Raw genomic sequence first — 22,491 nt, forward strand, 5'->3', positions numbered from 1 at the left:
CGTGATTGTGACAAGTGATATCATCAGAAAAAAAAAAAAGGTCAATTCTACTATAAATACGCCCGAGAATTTCAACTCTTATAACATTATGAAGATCATATCGAGGGTAATTTTTATTTTTGATTTATTTTTATAATATTGGGTTGGTCTTAATAATGATCCTATTTTAAAGTTAATGGATAAATAAGAGGAAAATGAAATCCAATTCAAAGTAAATTAAAAAAAAAAAAAAAAAAAAAAAAAAAAAGAAAACGGCTCAAAGCTGGGATCTGCTGCGGGCAGGCCCATAATATAATAAGATAGCCATTTAGTTTTCTAATCGGATTTTTGACATTACCACTCCGCGTTAGCCTCTGAAAGGCGAAGAAGAAGGTTGCTGAATTTTCAGAAATCCCCAAATCGGAACCCTATTCTAAAACCTCGCTTAATCGACCAACAATTCGAATCCAGATTTCGAAGAGTCAGCGAAGATGGTGTTAGCACAGCTTGGGGGGAGCATTTCTCGTGCTCTCCAGCAGATGAGCAATGCGACGGTGATCGACGAGAAGGTTTTGAATGAATGTCTCAACGAGATCACCCGCGCTCTTCTTCAATCCGATGTTCAATTCAAGCTCGTCCGCGATATGCAGACCAATATTAAGAAAATTGTCAATCTGGATGACCTCGCCGCTGGTCACAATAAGCGCAAGATCATTCAACAGGTATGTTTTGTTTCGTTTTGTATTTTCATTTTCCTTTTCCATATTATCGTCGTGAGCGATGAGTACTTTTATTGTTTAATTTTGATGCTTTGGTGTTGCGGAGGTAATTTATGAAACTAAAGTTGACTGTGATAGCTGTAGCTGAATGTGGAACTAGTTTCTTGTTTCTCTATCTCAGCGCTCAACGACTTTTTAATTTCTCGTCCATATAGTGGATTACATACTACGAGAATTTAAGTGCAATGCAAAATCTTTCTGAGCGTTATTAATTGTGTGTGTGTGTGCGTGTGTGTGTGTTTATATATATATATACACTTGTCGAAGTTTATAAATGTACCATATTTTGGAATTTGTATACTAGAGGGTTACTGTTGCAATTGCTATTTGGCATTCCAATTTTTCGAAATGAAATAAAATGCTGTTGTAGAGATAACCGGCCAGAGTTGGTTGGTACTTCCATTGGCTTCATTGTTCTATGGGAACCGAGTTTTGTTCTATTTTAGGGCTGTTTCACCTTATCCATTCAGTTTTCCTGCTTGGATGACCGGTCTGTTTGGTTTAGTGGTGTTCATGGCCTTGCCACCTACAGGATGAGAGATGCATTTTGGGATGAGTTCTGTTTAGATAAGAAACGCAATAGGATTAAACAAGAGAAATAGAGAACAACCTAAGGGCCAGGGTAGAGAGAAACCTTGGGATGTGTTGGGCCTTTTTGATTTTCGTGGCCATTTTTTGGATTTGGCTGGGGATTCCAAAGTTATTTGGCTCTGTTTTGTTGGGGGGATAGAACCACTAAGTCTATGAGGGCTCTCAATAGGAATATTGTAGACTGGTTCATCCTCACCTGAATGGGTCTATCACTTTGTCTAGTCTTTCTGCTCAATGTTGACGAGCTGTAGAGTAGACCTGTTCTTACTTTCTAGATGTTGAATGGATGTTTTTTTAGAACGTTAAACAATCTTAAAATCCTAGATCAACTTCAGATCTTTGGCCCATCTCTTTATGGACTTGTTTTATTAAATGTGGTCCTCCACCCTTTGGATGACTTGGATGAAAGAAGCGCTCTTTTAAAAAGCTTACGAAAGAGAGGTTAGCCTCAAGAGTGTGACCTTGTGATAAAAAGGAAGAAACAAGTTGAAGGTAGTAAAAGCAAAACTGAAGTGGATAAACGAAGGTGATTGGAGTACATTCTTCTTTTCACAGTGTGTGATATTTATAACCAACCAAGGTTCATTTCCAGCAGTAAGTATTTGAAGATGCTATATCCTTCATCATTTTTAAAACTATTTATGATATTAAAACCATGCCGAACAACTTTACTCATTTTATTGGTTACTTTTGCCATTCTGTAACTGTACCCTTCTTAGATATTACATTTCTTTTGATGGGAATCTTTAGAACTTGCGCTACATGATCCATCTAATGCAACTCTTTAACTCACCTATTTGTACTATTTATTGGTAAGCTAGGTTTTAAGAGGTTTTCTCTTCTCCCTCTGTAGGCTGTATTTAATGAACTGTGCAAAATGCTAGATCCTGGGAAGCCTTCTTTTACACCAAAGAAAGGAAAACCAAGTGTTGTCATGTTTGTTGGTTTGCAAGGTATGTAACAGCTGTAAGATTGTTGCCTTCAGTACTTGTTTAATGATCCACTTAAATGTGGCGTGCTACAATTTAGAACGATAAGGGCTCATTGCTCTTATCATTTTTTGTCACTATTTGAATCTGTCAAGAAGAAATTTAAAGCTACTATCTGGAGTTTTTTAATCATGATTGAGCATCGGAAAGATTTCTAGTTATATTTTGATTAAGGATTTCTCTCATAAATCATAATACATTCCTGTTGAATTATATTGCCCAGGCATGGAATCTATGTTTTCTTTTTACTCTCTCAGTTTTTTCTGCGTGTTACTGATTATTATATACTTTTTTAAATATCTAAAACTCAGGGTCTGGGAAAACCACAACATGTACGAAGTATGCATATTATCATCAGAAGAAAGGCTGGAAGCCTGCTTTGGTCTGTGCAGATACATTCAGAGCTGGTGCTTTTGATCAATTGAAGCAGAATGCAACCAAAGCAAAGATTCCCTTTTATGGAAGGTAGATAGTGCATATGTATTATTGAGTTGACTATGCATTTCTGTGATCATGGAAGTTACTTTTATTTTAAATAATAGTAACTATATATGACGGGCGGTTTTACCAAATTAGTGATTTATACCTTCCATATCTCACCCTCCCCCAATCCCCAACCACATCACAAATGTGCTGTGCTAAAAGAAAGAAAGCTTAAAACTCCAATACTGTCAAACACAAGGATCGATGCCGGAAAGTAGTTTCCTCTTAGCAAGAAGAGTTCTAAAGAGGACAACACCGTAAAAGAACTGGGACACATGTTTCCTTCCTAGTTTATGATTCCAGGCGTATTTAGACTATAAAAATGTTTATTCATATGTGTGCGCATTTCCTCATTTTTTATTCCTTTGCTTTGTATTTCTTACGTTTATACGTAAAAAATTTCTTTCTGTCTGCAGTGTGCTTGATTTATTCATCAAGGTATTATTCAGTATTTCAATTATTCTCTATTTCCCCTTTTGTAGTTACATGGAATCAGATCCTGTAAAAATTGCGGAGGAAGGTGTGGAAAGATTCAAGAAAGAAAATTGTGATCTCATAATTGTTGATACCAGTGGGCGTCACAAACAGGAAGCTGCTCTTTTTGAAGAAATGCGTCAAGTTTCTGAAGCAACGGTATTTTTCTTGTACTTATTTTTTTATGGCCATTCGATGATGACTTGTTAAAATTACTTACCGTTCTTTGCCTTGTCCAGAAACCGGATCTTGTTATATTTGTCATGGATAGCAGTATTGGTCAAGCAGCATTTGACCAAGCTCAAGCATTCAAACAAAGTGTTGCAGTTGGCGCTGTGATTGTGACCAAAATGGATGGTCACGCAAAGGGAGGTGGTGCTCTTAGTGCGTAAGTTTTCAAAGCTGTTTTTTCTCCTTTTATTATTATTATTTTTTTGGGATGAAAAATCATACTGTGCAGATTGTTTTGCGAAAAACCGTGCTTTGTAGTTTGTGAGCCTTATGAAAATTTTCTGTTGAAGTTCTTCAGATTTATTGTTTGATTAAGTTCCTGATCAAATGACTTCGTCAATTGATGCGTAGAAAGATATTTTGTCAAATTTTGTTTTGCATTTATGGTTCTCTTTTCCGGGATACACTGTGTGCATATTTGTCTGTGAACGATATATAGATGAACAGAGTATCATTGAGTTAAATCTCTTTCTTCATGTTCTACTTATTGTTGCAGTGTTGCAGCGACAAAGAGTCCAGTCATTTTCATAGGGACAGGAGAACACATGGATGAGTTTGAAGTTTTTGATGTTAAACCATTTGTCAGCCGTCTCCTAGGTGATTTTTCTATTAAATCTGAACTTGTTCACGTCAGTTGCCGTAATGTTCCTGTTCATTAAGCAGACTGTGTCAATTATTTAGGCATGGGAGATTGGTCTGGATTCATGGATAAAATTCATGAAGTCGTGCCAATGGATCAGCAACCAGAGCTTTTACAAAAGCTTTCAGAAGGAAATTTTACTTTGAGGATTATGTACGAGCAGTTTCAGAAATTACTTAAGATGGGTCCAATTAGCCAGGTATTATTCATACCCGAGATAATTCTCTGTAAGTTTATTATTTTCTTCTCCCATATTTTTGAAGAAAAAGTAGGTTGACCTTTTGAAATTTCTGAGGGAGATTTGTGGGTAGTATTGTGGCTTAAAGGTTCACAATAGTAAGAGCTTTTTCCTCTGGTTCTAATCTTTACACTACTAAGATGAATGAATTTAAATCTTAGAAATACCTTCTGTTTCTTGCAATACGACACTTTATGGGGGAAGACAAAGGTGTATTGTAATATTGATTAAGCAAGTTAACAATATGTCTTCCTACACATTTTTATTTACAGAAGCGTTTCTTCTGCAACTTTCGTAGCAAATAGGTTTTTTAATTGGTAAGATTGAGACATTGGGGTCCAGAGCATTATAAGTGCTAGCTACCCCAGTTCACAGGATAAAAAATGCGTGTTTTTCTGTAATTTGAACATAGGCCTGCTCTAAATACTTGGTATACTCTAATTGCTTATTCTGAAAAGTAGGCGGTTGAGCTTGTTATTCTCTTGTTGCAGTTTTTCTTTATATCAATGACTTTTTCAATGTATAAGCATTACTCTAAGAACTGGTCTGTTTAGGTATTTTCAATGCTTCCTGGATTTAGTGCTGAATTGATGCCGAAAGGACGTGAAAAGGAAAGCCAGGCGAAACTAAAGCGTTACATGACCATGATGGACTCAATGACAGATGAAGGCAAGTTGAAATTATCCATATATCCCTTCCTTCTTTTCTTGCTATGAATATTCTGGTTCCTTTTGAATTTGTTGTTAATGATCCTCATGCATGGATTTCATTTGTTAAACAGAATTGGATAGCTCAAACCCAAAGCTCATGAATGAGTCGCGAATGATGCGAATAGCACGAGGTTCAGGTCGCCGTGTTCAGGAAGTAATGGAAATGATGGAAGAGTACAAGCGTCTTGCCAAGGTATGGAGCAAGATGAAAGGGCTCAAGATCCCAAAGAAGGGCGAAATGAGCGCGCTATCTCGAAATATGAATGCACAGCACATGAGTAAGGTCCTTCCTCCCCAGATTTTGAAGCAAATTGGCGGGATGGGTGGCCTACAGAGCTTGATGAAGCAAATGGGTTCGAATAAAGATATGATGGGGATGTTTGGAGGTGGAGACAAGTAGAGCTTTGATTGGAAGTTTGGTTTAAATTCTCATGTTGCAACAATTGGATCGTCATGCAGCACGTAGAACGCGTGGCAATACTGATTTTCTAGCGGGAAGAAGACGATGAGGTTGACGATTTTAGTGGATTGATTAAGTCATAGAACAAATATGTATACTTGATTTATTCTCTAGCATGGTTGCAGTCGGGACAGTTAGGGTTCCAAACCTGCCTTCTTCAAATATCCAAAAAGGTCGGACTAACAAGTGAGAAACGTCGACTATGTTTTTACCCCTTTTTGACTCCGGAATTTCGCCCTCCCCACACCCCCCCATTGTTCTTTGTTCAAGATGTTTAAAATATTTAGAAGAGGATATAGATTCTTGATGCTTTCTCTGTCAAATCATAAATAGAGTTTAAAATTTTGTGCTGCATTGGTCGAACTTCTATATATATATATATATATTACATTTTGTTTTTTTGTTTTAATCTTAGGGATAATCTTAGACATCAGAAATTACAAAGGTATTAAAATGTAGCTCTCTTAGTAAAATGTAAAATGTGGTTAAGAAATATTTTATCTAATGTAAAATCTTATATTCAGATATTAAAAAAAAAAAAAATTGATGGTTTTATTTAATATAAATTTATAGTATTTTGTGTTAGTAAGTCATTTTTTTAAGGAAAAAAACCTAAAATGTGTATAATATAATATTACATATATATTATAAAATAATAACTATAAAAAATTTATAATATAAAATATGATAAATAAAAAAAATTATTAATACGACCCCTAATTTGATTTAAATCTTTCATGTTCGGACATATGAATGTAATATAATGTACTTTTACAAGAGTGAACTATGATCGTATATAACTTGATTTTAATCATGAGTTATATGAATTTCTACTTGTGAAAGTTTGTATTTTGATTTGCATGGGTGAGAATGATTCTTGTAGTTGATTCATTATATCAATCATTTTGGGGACTTAACCAAATAAGGAAATGAGAATATAATTTCAAATTCTCTTAGGTCTGATCTCACTACTTGAATAATAGAACCTCAACTCTAGAATCTCAACCCTACTCTCTCACTAGTTCAAAAGGGGCGGACTTCATTTGTGAGTGGATTATAACCAAATTGCTCATTAAAAATCAAATGAAATAGCTTTTTGAACTAGTTCTAATTTTGAACCATTAGTTTCAAATTAGAGAGCTTTTAGAGTTTTATACCTTACTTTTTTGCTATAATTAGCGGATGAATAGCAAAAGTAAAGTAAGTGTCAAATAGTGTTCGATGAAATTGAAAGTTTTCGATATAAATTGATTTGGTGGCTAAAATTCTCTCTTTTACTATAAAGAGAATTTGGTCTTATAAGTTCAACAAGGAAATGATCGAAATATGACTACTAAATCAGTTGAACTAGGTTCAAAGTGGACATAGATAGAATATAGATAGAATATGCTAATATGCAGCACTTTCATTTCAGTTTGAGTATCCATCTCAACGCATTGGCACAGAGAAATAATTGGAGAACCCAACCACATCAAAAGCCTAACAGAGCATAGATGTTCTAATACAAAATTGAGCATAAATAAAACAGAACCCATTTGATAACAGTTTTATTTTTCCTTTTCTGTTTATAAAAACTAAAAAATAAGGTCTATATACAAGCTTAATCTTAAAAACTGAAAAGTCAAAACGAAACTCAATCTAATCTTCAGAGACATGGTTGAACTAATGAGATATAATGTACACAAAAATGTCAGGTTATTTACAGGATTGGTATAGCCATTTTATACATGCCTATCAGGAACGAGACGCACCTTATTCAAGGACTCCTTAAGTGCTTGCCAAGCAACCATATAATGGTCTTGAGATGTCATGCCTTCTTGAACAACTTGCGTTGCTCTTCTGTGTAAGTGATCAAACCACTGAACTGGGTTTGTAATGTCTATGTTATTGCAGCCAAGATCTGGGACATAAACGCGCTTCAAATCCTTCCTCCACCGCGATAGAATATACTGATATGGGATTTCGTCTATGCCATTGTAACTTAGGATGAACAGTGCGTGTCGGCATAGATAGCCTTTGAAGTTGAAGCAGTTGCAAATGCAGCGGACTTCTCCTCCTGCTTTATCATACATAACCTCGTAAGCCCTTCCATCTTGGGGAATCTCCTCCCCTCCACGTTCTTTGACCACAAACGTCATGATGGGTCCACCGCTCGTCTCGACTTGAGGAAGGCTAAAACAAGAAGACATCATCACTGTTTCATCTTGGAATTTGCTGAATATCTCCTTTGTATATAGTTTAGCAAGCTGCAATTCGAAGGGGCATCTCGACTTCAGCAGGGGGCTCAATTCACTGGACTCTTGGTCCTGGAGAGTTTCTCTGTCTTGCTTTTTCAGAAGAACTAATTCGTATATGTCAAAGAATTCTTTCAAAGAAGTTTGTTGGTGCACATAGCCATGAAAGAAAGGAATTATCCAGTCGCCTTTCTGGCAATTATACATTCCAGCAAAGAATGTCTCTTTTGAGAAAACAGGAGCCCAGCGCTCTTTCTCTTCGTACAAACTTCGGAGCCACTCGTTATTTTTTATCCCAAAATGCTGGATCATATCTTCCCAAGCCATTTCGAAATCTTCCACTCTCACACAATCATATATTGTCCTACTTAGCACTGCATGAAATGTTTCGGACTCCTGCAACTCTCCCACATTCTCAAGAATGCTTTGCATGACATATGATAGACAAAGCCGATGATGAGCCCTCGGAAAAACCTCAGCTATTGCATTTTGCAAAGCCTTGCATCGGTTTGTGATGACAGTGTGTGGGGGACGACCGGACATACATGTAAGCCACGCCCTTAATAACCAAATATATGTTTCTAGCGTCTCATCCGCAAGTAATCCACAGCCAAGTAAGATAGATTGGCCATGATGATTTATTCCAACAAACGCAAATAGTGGAATCTCAAAGTTGCTAGACAAGCATGTAGTGTCAAATGCTATCACATCATTGAAATAACTGTATGCAGCTCTACACCTGGAATTGATCCATAAAACATTTCTCAAAAGACCTTCTTCATAAAAATCCATCACATAGAAAAAATTTGGATCAGTAAGCTGAACTCGACGAAAAAAATCATGAATGACTTGGGCATCACCTTTCTTGAGCAGCAGGCACCTAGGCTTGTAGACATGTGCTTTAGATTCTCCATGTGAATTTAAGCCTTCATGACCCATTGCATCCAATGCAGAACTCCGATATAGCTTGATTGTTCGAACCTCTACATCGATAGTTGGTTCAACCTTTCTTTTAGTCCCAGTAGTATCCATCTTTTTGTGGGACTTGGAGTTCTGAGCTCTTTCAGGATCAAAAGAATGGTTATGCTCAAGTTTTACCTCATCAACTCGCCATCGGTTATATTCTACCAACCTCAACCTAATCATTGCCAAACACCCTGTCCTAGTTTCTTTTCTTCTACTGTTAACTTCTTTAAGGGTTTTGAACCCCTCACAGTTGCAACAGAGAACCGCCCCACGTTTCTCTTTGCTATTACGTTTAGTCCATGACGACTTCACTCGAATAGCAAAGCCAAGTTCCTTAGCATAGCAATTATAATAATTATAGGCATCATCATATGAGTCGAATTCCATCCCGGCAACTGGAGAGGGATAATTCTTATCTCTAGATAAATCAATTTGGCAATCAAGCAGAGGACTTTCATCTCTGTCATGCTCATGGTCAGCATTTATGCTTATATCACCATCAAAGCTTTCATTACCATCACTTATGCTTAAATCATTTCCATGATTTTGATGACCATCTAACAGGACTTTTTCATCTCTATCATCAAGATCATCATCATCCATCCGAAATAATTGCTCACAATCATTTTCAAGATTATTTCCTTCTTCCTCGAGCAATTCTCCACTGCTTTGACAGCCTTCTTCTATCTATATATTAAAAAAAAAAAAAAAAAAACAGAGTCATGAAGAACACTGAAATTCTACACATTGTTAAGAGGAAAAGTTCAAACAAATAAACATATCCAGACAGGTTGAAAATTTCTGAACATCAACTGACATTGAAGCCTATGAAAGGACTCCATATCCGTACATCCTTCACTTTAATAACAGTAGCTTACAGAATCTCCTCGCCGCCACATATAAAGTTGTATTCAAATTTCAGAAACCAGAGAACAAAATCACCCTTAATTCATCGGATTTTTTTTGAAGTTTCTAAGTAAAAAACCACTCAGTTTCCTTAATGCGCCTTCTAAAGGGATAGGTAACAAATTTCGGAAAATAAATTCAGGCCTTAAAACCCTACCAATGACAGTGACAGAAGAGAGGAACTCTAATCTCACAGGAAAACAAAGAGCTCAAGAACAAAGATGGAGAGCGAAATAACTTACGGAGATATCGACGTTAGGGTTCGCCGCGAAGGCGTCGTCGTTCAGAGAAAACGAGTCATCGGCGGTCATGGTGGGTGCACAGCGTTCAGCTTCGGTGCGTCAAAGTCTGATACATTAGCCTTTCCTTCAAGCCACTCACTGGGCTTGGGCTTGGGCTGATATCTATATATATTTTTTTGAATAAATTCCTCCTGTACCAACGACATGTCGTCTCACTGGTTGACCGACAGGCATGAATGTTGTAAATGGAGCAAGCTAGTCGACATGTGGTCCAGTTTTGCCTTTTCAATTTAATCTTTATTATTTAAAAAGTTTCATTTAATTAATTATATTTTTTAAATATATTATTCCTTTGGTAAATGTTTTTTTTTTTATTTTAAAGATATTAATTGACATATTATCGATTTAGTTAATAAATATTTGTGAAAAGTATAAATAAAAACATTATTACATAACTTTTACTTATAAAATGCAATAATAAATATTTGTGACAAGACCACCACTAGCCCCAAGTTCATAACCTCAACCGACCCAACCCCAATCTAACGCACGCGCAGCTTGGCCCCGTGTTCTTCTTGCATGTGGCTCAGCCCTGACTCTATCCAACCGACTCCGACTCGACTCGATGACTCCTAACGGTTCTAGTTCGACTTCTTGGTTTATCCGAGACATTTTCATGCCATTTCTTATAATTCTAGAGTTGTTTTTTTCTTTAAAACTTTCAGAGGCGTTTAAGATCAGTATGACTAGTGTTTAACCAATTTATAGTTTTTAAGTTAAATTGATGGATGTTGTTAGGTTAGTTAGGTCATTAATATGTCTTAACCCGTTGTCGACCAACTCCTAAGGACCAAAAGTTAAATTTATGGACGTTGTTAGGTTAATTAGGTCATTAAATATGTCTTAACCCGTTGTCATTTAACTCCTAAGAAAAATATGGATTTCAAGGAGCATGTTCAAACTTAATATTACATAAGTATAGTAATTTCGACTTAGGCCAACCAAGTAAGTGATTTTACTGTTACATACTCGTAGGTTTGGTTGGATGACTTGTATGTTGTATAAATGACACGTACCTTGTGACCCTTGAACGTGTCATATATTTTATGTTATTATATCTATGAACCTCCATATGCTACGTCACAGATTATACATCGATGGTATAATATTTCTATGAGACATATATATATATATATATATATATATATAAACATAATTTGTTTTTAAAAGGATATTTTAATGTTTTTTAATAATTAATGTTATCGCTTTTCAATTTTATAGTTTCTTTTCTTAATTCCTTTAAATATGTGGAGGAAAAGCCAGTCGTGCATTTCCACCGACTCCAATGGCGCTTCCAATATCTGGCAGAGTTCCGGCACGTTTTGTCCTGCCGTCAACGGCGCACGTTAGACCACGACAGCCAGTGGCTTTCGTCTCTTTATCTTCTGCAACCAATGACGGAACGATCGATTGGGTCGAAGCAACTTCTGACTTCTTCGAGAAAGATACAAGACCAATAATGCTATTTGACGGTACGATATTCTTTTAGTGTATCGATTGCTACTATTTTTGAATTCGTTAACCTCTAATTCTTCTCTATGTCATGAAATTTTTGGTTTATTGATATAATTGAATGAAAGTGAAGTAGTTGTGTAGGGTTTTTATGTGTTTTTTGAATTCGCGGTGAAAGTGAAGTATCGATGATTTTATTAATCTCGCAGGTGTGTGCAATTTGTGCAATGGAGGTGTGAGATTTGTTCGTGCTAATGATCGAAACAGGTGTGTCTTCCTTTTCTTTTCATTTTTGATTTCTAAGGAAATTCTTGGAAAGATAATGAAATTGGAAGCTGATTTAGAGGCCCCGTATAGCTCCCCTGTAATATGGGGAAATTGAATGCCGTTGTATCTTCAAGATCAATGGTTTATATGATTTCATACCTTCATAATATTGTTGCCATGATTGAGTTGCAGCCTAAATAGATTTACGATTATGTGTTTATGTAAATGGGCGATCATTGTTCTTGAGGAGAGGTTAAAATTATTTATAGCTGTTACCTTGAAACCCTATGCTCCCTGTCTTTGTGGATTTACCATTCACATTAACAGAAGAATACGATTAGAGGCTCTCCAAAGTGAAGCTGGGAAGAAGCTGTTAAGAAGATCAGGAAGAGCACCGGATGATATTTCGAGTGTTGTTCTTGTTGAAAAGGACAGGTATATGCTTGCATCTCGTCATTTGAAGGTTATAATTGTTGATGAAAATGTATTATTATAACTCTCATTTAGTTCATAACCCTTAATGATTAATCCTTAATGATTCATAATCTCATTTATCTTAGTTCATAACCCTTAATGATTAATCCTTAATGATTTATAATCTCATTTATCTTGGTTCATAACTTTCATTTAGTTCATAATCCTTTTGGTTCATATTCTCATTTTGATACACGAATCATCTATGCCTATATAAAGGGTTGTCTAGGATGGTTGAGATGTATTGAGTTTGATTGAGTTTGAGTGTCATTTTGTATTTGTTGGGTGATATTTAGGAGGAAATTTCTTGAGAGACATTGTAGTGTGAGAATGTGAGATATATACTCTGTAAACATTTTGATTATTGAGATTGGTTGCTACCCGTCGATGTAGGGGAGTTTCTTCTCTTCGAACTACGTAAATCTTTGTGTCTCTTTGTTTAATTTCTGTTTGTGAGTGTGTGAGTGTGATTGATCTTGCTGCTTCCGCTACGACAACGATGAGCTATATTTGCCTATCTTATTTGTGATATGGCATCTCCAATCTTTCTTGAAGACATCAATCATAATCACAAGAAAATAAATTTCTCTAATGTATTGATTTCCTGTCTTTTTTGGGAAAAAATCTCTCAACTTCAACTACTGCATCTTTTCAGTTCAAGAAAGATGATAAATTCTATGTATTGGACTGCAGATCTTATATCAAGTCTGAAGCTGTTCTAAGAATAATGGAACATTTAGAGTTACCCTTTCCTCAGCTTGCACTTTTTCTCAAGTTTGTGCCACTGTAAGTCCTTCCTTACGATCATGTAAAGTTCTTCAAGTTTTGAGCATTATCTTTCAAATTCTGAATATTGATTGTGTTGCAGGTTTGTTAGAAACATTGCGTACGACAATATTGCTGATAATCGCTATACGCTATTTGGGCGCTCGGAGTCGTGTGAAATATAGAATTTAGTCCTATCATTGTAGAATTTGTATAGAATGATACTTGGGATTTGGGAATTAGAAATTAAGATAGATATTTGTTTGGTGAATAATACGAATTGGAGCTGATAAATGTCACGTGTTATGGTCATACTTGAAAGACGATTGTGACAACAAGCTGACTTTGTCAGTTCATATCATTAATCTCGGTAGCCCAGCAGCTGTACTATCTCGTTGCAGTATGAATATTTCTTCCCTTCATTTACCAGAGTACATGCATGGTCTCGGTTGAAAATAGCTCTTTCACCGAACTAAAAAATATATATATATATATTACTCTGGGTTGCAAATTAATAATTTATTAAATATAAAATTAAGTTTCTTTTTAACTTTTTGATGCACGTGTAAATGCTTAAGGGTAAATTTTTTCCCTTTAAATAAAATAAAAGAAACGTAAAGAAAATAAAAGAAAAATAAAAATTTAAAAACCCTAAGGCAGCACATAAGCGTTCTCGCAAAGCCCACGCCCGCGCGATTCACTAACGGCCACCACACGCACGCGATTCCCTTCATCATCTCTCCCCTGTCCTCCTTAATCGTTCGCCGCCGCTGTTCCCGGTTTGTTTCTTTTTCTCCTTAAATCTCCTGAAATTTGTTTAGTTTCAAATCTTATCTTGGTGTTAAATTGAAATTAGATTTCATAGTCTGTTCCACTGAATTGGATAGAGAATTCTGTTCAACTAATTTCACATTTTATGGTTTATGATCTCAGAAATACCATAATTTCAGGCAAGGAGCTCTGTAATGGCAATCAGAGCATTCTCCTCCAAATTCCAGGTCTCCATTTCACTTTTCTGCCCTTTCTTAAGAATCAGTATTTTCGCTCACCGACGCCCATTCAGTTCTCTCGCTACAGCAACAGCCGCAGGATTAGACTCACCACTTCCATTTCTCGTCAGTGAGATATCTCGCATCCTCAGCGATCGCAGAAGCCCTCACCATGACTTGGAGTTCGCTCTCTCCTCTTTCTCCTCCAATGTATCGTCCGATCTCGTCGAGCAGGTTCTCAAAAGGTGCAAGAATATTGGATTCTCTGCTCACAGATTCTTCATCTGGGCTAAAAGAATTCCGGGTTTCGAACACAGCGCCGATAGCTATCGCATTCTCGTTGACATCTTGGGAAGCAGTGGGCAATTTGCTATTTTGTGGGATTTTCTTATAGAAATAAGGGAGACTCGATGTGCTGTAATCAATCGGGAACTTTTCTGGCTTGTTTTCAGAGCTTATAGTAGAGCTGACTTGCCTGAAGATGCTGTTCGAGCTTTCAATCGAATGGTAGAGTTTGGGATAAGACCTGGAGTTGATGATCTTGATCAGCTCTTGTATGTTCTATGTAAGAGGAAACACGTCGCTCATGCCCAGCAGTTTTTTGATAAAGTTAAGAGTGAGTTCAATCCGAGTGTGAAGACGTATAGCATTTTGACAAGGGGGTGGGGAGATGTGGATGACTCAAGCAATGCCCAGAAGGTGTTTGATGAAATGCGGGAACGAGGTTGTTTGATAGATGTGCTTGCTTACAATAGTCTCTTGGAAGCTCTGTGCAAAGCTGGGAAAAGGGATGAAGCGCACAAGATGTTTCAAGAAATGGGTTCAAATGGCGTCACCCCGGATGCAGGTACGTATTCGATTTTCATCCGCTCGAGCTGTCAAGAGAACGATTTGCATACGGTTTATAGGGCCTTAGAAAGAATGAAGAAACACAACCTTTTCCCTAATGTGTTTACTTACAACTGGGTCATCAAGAAGCTTTGCAAAGATCAAAAGGTGGAACAAGCCTACGAACTTTTGGATGAAATGATTGAGAGTGGAGTTACGCCAGATACATGGTCCTACAATGTAATCCTAGCATATCATTGTGATCATAACGAAGTCAATGGTGCTCTTAAGTTGATCAAAAGAATGGATAGACTCAATTGTGTTCCTGATAGACATACTTACAATATGGCTTTGAAGATGCTGATAAGAGTGGGAAGATTTGACAGAGCCAATGAAGTGTGGGAGAGTATGGGAGATAGAGGATTTTACCCTTCTGTTTCAACTTATGCTGTCATGATTCATGGCCTCTGCAAGAAAAAATGGAAGTTAGAAGAAGCGTGCAAGTACTTTGAGATGATGATCGACGAGGGAATACCTCCATATATTTCGACTGTGGAGTTGTTGAAGAATCGGCTTCTGGGGATAGGCTTCAAGGATCAGGTCGTGATACTCGGCGATAAGATGAGACGAAGCAGTTCTTGCTCCATACAAGAGCTGGCTAACGTGATGAGCGGCGGCAAATGTCATGAGGTTCATACCATGTCGTCTAAAAGTGAGGAGACAGAGCTTGAAAGTGACTGAAGAAAGAAGAAATGATTTTGGTGGAGGAAGTAATTGTTTGGTGAGTTGAGTATTGCCGGTACTGTTCTGTTCTTCATCTGAAAAAATGTGTATAACATGCAACAAAATGGTTTTGGGCTGCAAGTTCGCAACTGCGCCGTCGCTTGGAACTTCTAAAACCAGGTACCAATATTGGTCACGACCAAGCTTTCCAATTAATATCATGCTATGAAACTGTTAGGAGGGTGAAAGTTCCATATTGACTAATTTTCTAGGGAATGATCATGGATTCATAATCAAGGAATCATCTCTCCATTGGTACGAGGCTTTTTGGAGAAGCCCAAACAAAGTTCAAAGTGGACAATATCATACCATTGTGAAGAGTCTCTAACAGAAATTACAATCAAACGGTGGACCAAAATCAGGAAATCACGAGTGCTGTACTTCTGCTGTGAGATCAATATTCTGAGGGCAAAGTTGCTCGACTGTAAAGGAGAGAGGCGAAGGCGAAGCTGCTCGACTGAACAAAAAAACAAACTACTAACTTCTCCAAGTAGGGACTGCCAATTGCTTTTTCACTTTTTTTTTTTTTTCCCTTCAAGAATCTATCTATGATAACAAACAATTGTAGGAAATATATATTTTAGTCATTTCAATTCAATTAAATTTTAGAAAATTCATAGCAAATATGGAGTAACAGCTAAACCACTGCTTTAAAATGTTGGGTCTTTACGGTTCATATCAAAACTCGAGATTATAAGTTCTAGCTTACGTGGTAAGCAGTAAGTGTCCTAATGTCCAAACAACAACCATCTTGTCGATATATCATTGTTTCAAAATGTTTGGTTTAAAGACTCTTACAAAATGTTTTGTTGCCCACGTGAGAATAAGTGAATTTCATTGCGTGTGTTTGGGGTATAAGTTTTTGTATAAATGTATCCCCATGCTATTAAGTATTTTGATTTAAGTTCTTTTCTTTCTAAGAGGTGGAATAGAATAACCCGGTTGAAGCGTAATGATCATGCGTCTGTAATGCATTATATGTCCCATAATAGGTCCCATTCTTCTACCCTTTCCCGGAAGTTGATGAATATTCATAGCTATTACCTTGACACCAAAGAAGAGTTCGACCCAATGCTTTATTTCTGTCCTAGTTGATCCCGATTCGACATTAGAAGTATATTGATTTTTCCCCAATAACCGTAAGATTATGTTCCTAACTCCTTATTTCAAAATGTTCGGCATATTGAATCGGCTACAAGCTCCTACCAGCAAGCATCCGTAACTCACTCAAAATTAAAACCTAGTTGTATAATACCATCTTATGAAATATTAATTTTCTAAATTAATAAATTTATAAAAGTAAATTAAATATTTTGTGGTTCATTTGGATACAAACTCATTATATAGGACACACTCAAGTGTCTCGACATGAACAATTTGAATCAAATCATTTTCATTTCTAACAATTACAAGGCTCACTATTTCAATAATGTTTTCAGGATAAAACATTATTAATCGAACATAATCTTTCCATATGTCAATAACATTTTGTTGAAAAATTACAATGATAATCTTAGATTTTTCTTAGGATAGTAAAATAATCAAAATCATTATAAACATTAAACAATTAATTATGAGACTTTATGACACAAATTTCAACACATACAAACACAACAATTTCACCCTACCAACCCGTAAGTATGTCAACGGTGGTTCACTTCTAGTTTCAAATTTAAATTGATGCTATTGAAATCAGCCTAGCCGATCGTTTTTATGTTCAACTCAATCAGATTTCAATTGCATCAATGATATTTCATTCATTCAGAAACAAAGCTTAAAGCCGGTTCATTGAGTCATCAACAATGCTTAATATTAATATTCGTCTAAAAATGGTAGCTATATTGATCTTAAATAGGTCATAAACGATTTCAAAATAGTTTAAATGGTTGAAACGAGCTAAGTGTCACGGTCATGCTCGTCCAAGACGTGTTGCCCATAGCCGCATGCCCATGACAAGTCCAACCCCTTATGTCTTTTCATATTCTAGTGTTTTATTGTTATATTTCTAGAAAGTATGACGTTTCAGAAATATCATGTCTAGGTCTATTAGACATGAAATGCCTCAAAATGTACATACGACTAGTTGTCAACTTCTCCTTACCCAATGTTATATATTGTGAGCCGTTGTTATTTCTCTCTTGCTTGCGTATATAACGTCTCTTTCAAAAATCTCTCTTGCGAAAATTTCTCTTTACCCTTGTTTTCTAAAACCTTTTCTTAAAATCGAGGCCAGAGGCTCGAGTATACGTCGGTTGGCCGTAGACGATGTAAGAATGAATTGGCTTAGCTTACTTGTAGTTGGAAAGTGAGTGCCGCACAATCGCAAGTCTACTGCTATTAACAGTGCTATTGTGACAGTAGACCTACTAGAGATTTATTTTTAAATTATTATTATTATTATTATTTGACTAATACTATTTTAGTGCAAATTCTCAAATACATATTGAGTCTGAGTTTGAGACGAGCTCCATTTCCAGGCCCTAAATCCATCTCTCTCGTTCTCATCCAAAATGCTAGCTCGCCTGGCTGCCAATCGTCTTGCCGGAATCCGTCAAAGTTTCCGTCAGGTTTTATCTCACTTTCTCTTTCACTCTCTTCCATTCCCCAATTGCCTTTCCCTAATTTGAGTCTTTGTCTGCTGCAGACTTCGCGATGCCTCTCAACTGCCCTTAACTATGTGAGTCCATGACTGTTGTGCTTTGTTTTCTTGATTTCTTCGCTGTGTTGCGTGAATTGAATGAAATCTACAATTTTTTTGTGTTGAGATCATGAATTTTAACGTGTTGCAGCATATAGATACGCCGGATAACAATTCCGATCTTCCCTGGGAATTCTCCGAGACGAACAAAAAAAAGGTTGGTGTTTTTTGAATGCTCTCGGAATTTGAGGATTTCTGGCGTTTTTGTTCCAAGACGGGAATGTTTTAACCTTTATTGGTCTTGGAAATCTGGATGACTTCTAGATCGATATTCTTCTGTATTTGGCTAGTCTTTTGACAAATTTTTTTTTTAAAAAAAAGAGGATTATTCTGCTAATTTGATTGAACAACCGGAAAGGATGTAGGAGACTTGCTACGGTATGTTGTTTATAGCCATGTCTGCTTCGAGCCCATCAATTTTATGGCACATCCTCTAAGGAAAGAGCAATGTAAGTGTGTGACCAATGTATGTAACTAGGATGATGCAATGGATACCTCCGCATATCTTTTTGGGGTCTTTTGATGGTTAGAATGTTGCTTTGGAGGATTTAACCAAAATAATAGACAATATACATGATTCCACAAAAGGATTGATAGATAGTGCTTAAAAGTCTTCTTTCCCCACCCGTACATGAACCCGCAATATCCTATCATCGTGGGTTCTGTATTTGGTGATTGATACAATGAAGTAGTGTCTGCATCGTTGTTTTTGTCACATGCTGTGCTTTTAGAAACTGATTCTAGAAAACCTTATTATCACAAAAATGTGATGAAGATTTAAAATCATCTTCGACATTGTGTCATGGGCGGAAGCTTAACTCTCTTTTTTGTTTGTAAAGAGAGATTTTCTAGTGGGCTTAATATTCATTGGGACGTTTCCATACTGGGCTTTACAACCATTCCTACTGATTTTTGCTTGATTTTTAATTTTTAATTTTTAATTTTATGGCTTAATATCGTTGTACAGGATAGGGATAGATGTTTGCGTTAACTTCATATCATCTATGAAATTATATGGTTTAGTTTACCGTATTCATGTGCAGGTTGCAGAGATATTATCCCACTACCCCTCCAACTATAAACAATCTGCTGTCATTCCTTTGTTAGATCTTGCACAACAGCAGCATGGAGGATGGCTTCCTATTTCTGCAATGAATGCAGTATGTTGGCCTGTACTTTGAAGTTTCTCTTTAATTTGACGTCGTGTCAGTAATTTGGAGCATTCCCAAAAATGAATGAATGCTTTAATATTGATAGAGGAAAATGCAGTAGAAAACCTTTTGATATTAAAATTACTATTGCACTCAAACAATACAGAAAAAGTCCAATATATAGACAGGGACTTGGTAGAAAACTCCTGCTGGTACAGCAAACATGAAAACAGAGGATAAAAACAGTCGAGTTGGGGGGGGGGGGGGGGGGGGGNGGGGGGGGGTGGTGTAGATATAACTTGCTTGCTGCACTCCACAAACAAGTCGAGTTGTGCATAACATCCAAAAGTTATCTTGAATATAGCTCCCAGTCCCAAGGAACCTTTTGGCTCCCCAGGTTTTGTTCACCTTCTGTTGAAATAACAAATACCTTTTAGGCCAGGGATATAAAGGCATCCCAGATGTTAATTATAAATTAAAAAAGATATCCCTGAGCTTGGCTAATTTGAACTACTTTTCCCAACTTCACCCTTTGGAACAAGACAAGCGCATCTCAAAATTGGGAGTGTCTTCAAAAGAAAATAATCTAAAAAACTAAATAAGGCGATCTTTTACAGAGGAGATGCATGCTCTCCAAATTCTTAAATTATACAATTTCTGCTTTTTCTATATTTAAATTTGTCATGTACAGCTAATTACAATTCATTTGCTTTCCATTATTTGGGAGACTCGTAATAAGACAAAGCCTCTTCAAATCTATTTGTTCTTAATCACAAAGGAACGCACTTTCGGTTAATTGGAAGTTTATTGTATTAATAGGAAACTTATTTAAGCCTTTGGTTATGATGAATGTTATGTCAATATTTCATTGTAAAGGTACTTTTATGATTGACTCAGGTAGCTAAGGTTGTAGAGGTTGCTCCCGTCCGTGTATATGAAGTTGCAACATTTTATTCAATGTTTAATCGAGCAAAGGTGAGAGAATAAATAAGTCTATATTGTTTCTTCATTTATATTTGGATTTCTAGTATATAAATTTAAAAATTGTGTGGCTACCAGCAAACCTGCTGAACTTCATCAATTGATTTTCAGGTAGGCAAGTACCACTTATTAGTTTGTGGCACTACTCCATGTATGATTCGTGGCTCTCGGGAAATAGAAGAGGCTTTACTGAAGCACTTGGGAGTGAAGCGCAACGGTGAGTGTTATGTAGCTGTTTGCTCATGAAAGGCCATGGTAGAATTCATAATTATTGCAAGCAATTAGAAGTCTAGAGTTGAACTCAATCAACTTATTACTGTTCAGCTGGTCCCTATATGTTCAAAATATTTGATCCACATGAACATCAATCCAAATTTTTACAACAAACCTTTTAGAATAATAATCATGACTTTTCTTATTCTGCAATTTATACATTAAAACGTCGAAGGTATATAGATCTGAAGATAAGCCCCATAATATGTTTGTGATGTGCAGAAGTAACAAAGGATGGTCTGTTCTCTGTTGGAGAAATGGAATGCATGGTGCGATTACTTTCCTTTTCTCTTATTCTATTTCCTTGGCATCATCCCCGACCTTCTTATATACTTTTCTAATGAATAACCAAATTTTCATTGAGAAAAAATGAAAGAAAACGAGGTCATACAAAAAGAAAGCCCACAAATGGTGGAGACAAACTACCAAGAGGGCCGATTATTAGTACTTCAGCTTGATTTGTCTTTTGGCCTGTTTGTTTTTGGTATTTATGTCTGGCAATGTGTTGAGTTATCTACGTTAATGATGATCTGCTATCTGCTTATTTTCTGTAGGGATGTTGTGTTAATGCTCCAATGATCACAGTCGCCGATTACTCGAACGGATCTGAAGGATACGCATACAATTACTATGTGGGTGCAGCATAATATTTTCATTTATCCAACGCAAAATAGACTCATTGTGCTGAAATCAGTATTATCTTGAATTCATGTGTTTTTCTTCATTTTCAGGAAGATGTCACTCCTAAACGGGTCCTCGAGATAGTAGAGATGTTGAGAAGAGGGGAGAAACCACCGGTAAGGAAATTAACTAGCTAGCCTAGCTGATGTCGATGTCGAAATGTCGAGTTCCCATTCTAGTTATCAGATTTCCTTCATGATGTCTTGCATGATCTAATATGTAACATCCATGCCCCATATTCAGCACGGAACACAAAACCCAGGACGCATACGTTGTGGACCAGAAGGAGGAAACACGACTTTGTTAAGCGACCCAAAACCGCCTCCGTGCCGGGATCTTGATGCTTGCTGAAAAGCCTCTATTTATTTCATCCAATAATGCAAATCTGGGATGTATTCAATCAATCAAGCTGCCATAGATTGTTGGTTTGATTAATAGCTATTTTGTCAAATCTCATCCACCTTCCAGGAAGGAAAAAGTTCATATTTACTACCGCCAGAATGGATTCTGGTGGACTTCTCAATAACACGCAACGCTTTCATGTCGTGTTGTCCAAGCTATGCATGCTTCATTTTTTGGAATATTGTATAAACTATAGACGACTTCAGCTGTTTTTATGCATATCAAATTTAGATAATTCTCTAGAAATATAGGTAACAATGTTTAACTATGATTCTATGTTTAAATTTAAATATTAACTATGGTTAGGATCACTCTCATTAGGATATAGTTGCACTTAGATATGTCGACCAACTTTCACATTGGCTATCTCTAAACTACATCCTATGGAAAGAGGTTTCGCTATTTTGTAACCTCGCATGACCAGGATTTGGACCATGATTTGGAATTTAGATTGGGCACCTAGTCCAAATTGGTCATGGGTGTTACAAATGGTATTAAAGTAGAATTTCTTCTTCATATAGTGTTGAGATATAATAGATGGAGAATATATTATTATGATTTGATTTATAGTATATTTTATTTTATTCTCAATATTTAATTAGTTTATATTTTCTTAATGATATGTATTAGTTACTAGCTTGTATCTTATTTAAGGTTTATGAATATCAATGAGAACACACACCTTCGATCCTATTTCTATTTCTCGTTCTTAACATGTAGTCCCGAGAAGAACCAAAGCGAAAACTGGTGGGTATATAACGTTTC

General features: G+C 36.4%; 5 protein-coding genes across 7 annotated transcripts; 4 read left to right on the forward strand and 1 right to left on the reverse strand.

The window, feature by feature from the left end:
• The first annotated feature begins 349 nt into the window (after positions 1–349).
• Positions 350–5,897, forward strand: LOC111457512 (signal recognition particle 54 kDa protein 2). The gene is made up of 10 exons (XM_023099738.1): positions 350–701; positions 2,203–2,302; positions 2,650–2,803; positions 3,304–3,454; positions 3,535–3,683; positions 4,023–4,123; positions 4,208–4,365; positions 4,959–5,073; positions 5,186–5,714; positions 5,775–5,897. Exons 1-9 carry the CDS (start codon positions 471–473, stop codon positions 5,512–5,514), a joined length of 1,488 nt encoding a protein of 495 aa, XP_022955506.1. The 5' UTR covers positions 350–470; the 3' UTR covers positions 5,515–5,714; positions 5,775–5,897.
• Positions 5,898–7,094: 1,197 nt separating this feature from the next.
• Positions 7,095–10,057, reverse strand: LOC111457687 (protein FAR1-RELATED SEQUENCE 8-like). Its single transcript, XM_023100039.1, has 2 exons — positions 9,923–10,057; positions 7,095–9,461 (listed from the first exon to the last, which is right to left on the reverse strand). The coding sequence occupies exons 1-2, from the start codon at positions 9,989–9,991 to the stop codon at positions 7,296–7,298; spliced, it is 2,235 nt and encodes a 744-aa protein (XP_022955807.1). The 5' UTR covers positions 9,992–10,057; the 3' UTR covers positions 7,095–7,295.
• A 1,165-nt stretch (positions 10,058–11,222) lies between these two features.
• On the forward strand, positions 11,223–13,280 carry LOC111457690 (DCC family protein At1g52590, chloroplastic). Its single transcript, XM_023100042.1, has 5 exons — positions 11,223–11,454; positions 11,644–11,701; positions 12,029–12,136; positions 12,869–12,961; positions 13,044–13,280. Exons 1-5 carry the CDS (start codon positions 11,268–11,270, stop codon positions 13,123–13,125), a joined length of 528 nt encoding a protein of 175 aa, XP_022955810.1. The 5' UTR covers positions 11,223–11,267; the 3' UTR covers positions 13,126–13,280.
• Positions 13,281–13,613: 333 nt separating this feature from the next.
• LOC111457688 (pentatricopeptide repeat-containing protein At1g52640, mitochondrial) lies at positions 13,614–16,138 on the forward strand. 3 transcript variants are annotated; one of them, XR_002713002.1, is made up of 3 exons: positions 13,614–13,719; positions 13,874–15,660; positions 15,753–15,777. XR_002713002.1 is itself a non-coding variant. In XM_023100040.1 (2 exons), exon 2 carries the CDS (start codon positions 13,906–13,908, stop codon positions 15,496–15,498), a length of 1,593 nt encoding a protein of 530 aa, XP_022955808.1. In that variant the 5' UTR covers positions 13,614–13,719; positions 13,874–13,905; the 3' UTR covers positions 15,499–16,138. The 3 variants fall into 3 exon arrangements, 2 of the variants coding, with proteins under 2 accessions (XP_022955808.1, XP_022955809.1); XM_023100040.1 differs by having other exon boundaries at positions 13,874–16,138; XM_023100041.1 differs by having other exon boundaries at positions 13,891–16,138.
• Positions 16,139–17,982: 1,844 nt separating this feature from the next.
• On the forward strand, positions 17,983–21,961 carry LOC111458067 (NADH dehydrogenase [ubiquinone] flavoprotein 2, mitochondrial-like). The gene is made up of 10 exons (XM_023100569.1): positions 17,983–18,107; positions 18,185–18,217; positions 18,330–18,395; positions 19,282–19,398; positions 20,287–20,364; positions 20,482–20,587; positions 20,866–20,912; positions 21,198–21,275; positions 21,375–21,440; positions 21,568–21,961. The coding sequence occupies exons 1-10, from the start codon at positions 18,051–18,053 to the stop codon at positions 21,673–21,675; spliced, it is 756 nt and encodes a 251-aa protein (XP_022956337.1). The 5' UTR covers positions 17,983–18,050; the 3' UTR covers positions 21,676–21,961.
• Positions 21,962–22,491: the final 530 nt, after the last annotated feature.

Source organism: Cucurbita moschata, unplaced genomic scaffold (genome assembly GCF_002738365.1).
Source record: "Cucurbita moschata cultivar Rifu unplaced genomic scaffold, Cmos_1.0 Cmo_Scf00020, whole genome shotgun sequence".
Classification (NCBI taxonomy): domain Eukaryota; kingdom Viridiplantae; phylum Streptophyta; class Magnoliopsida; order Cucurbitales; family Cucurbitaceae; genus Cucurbita; species Cucurbita moschata.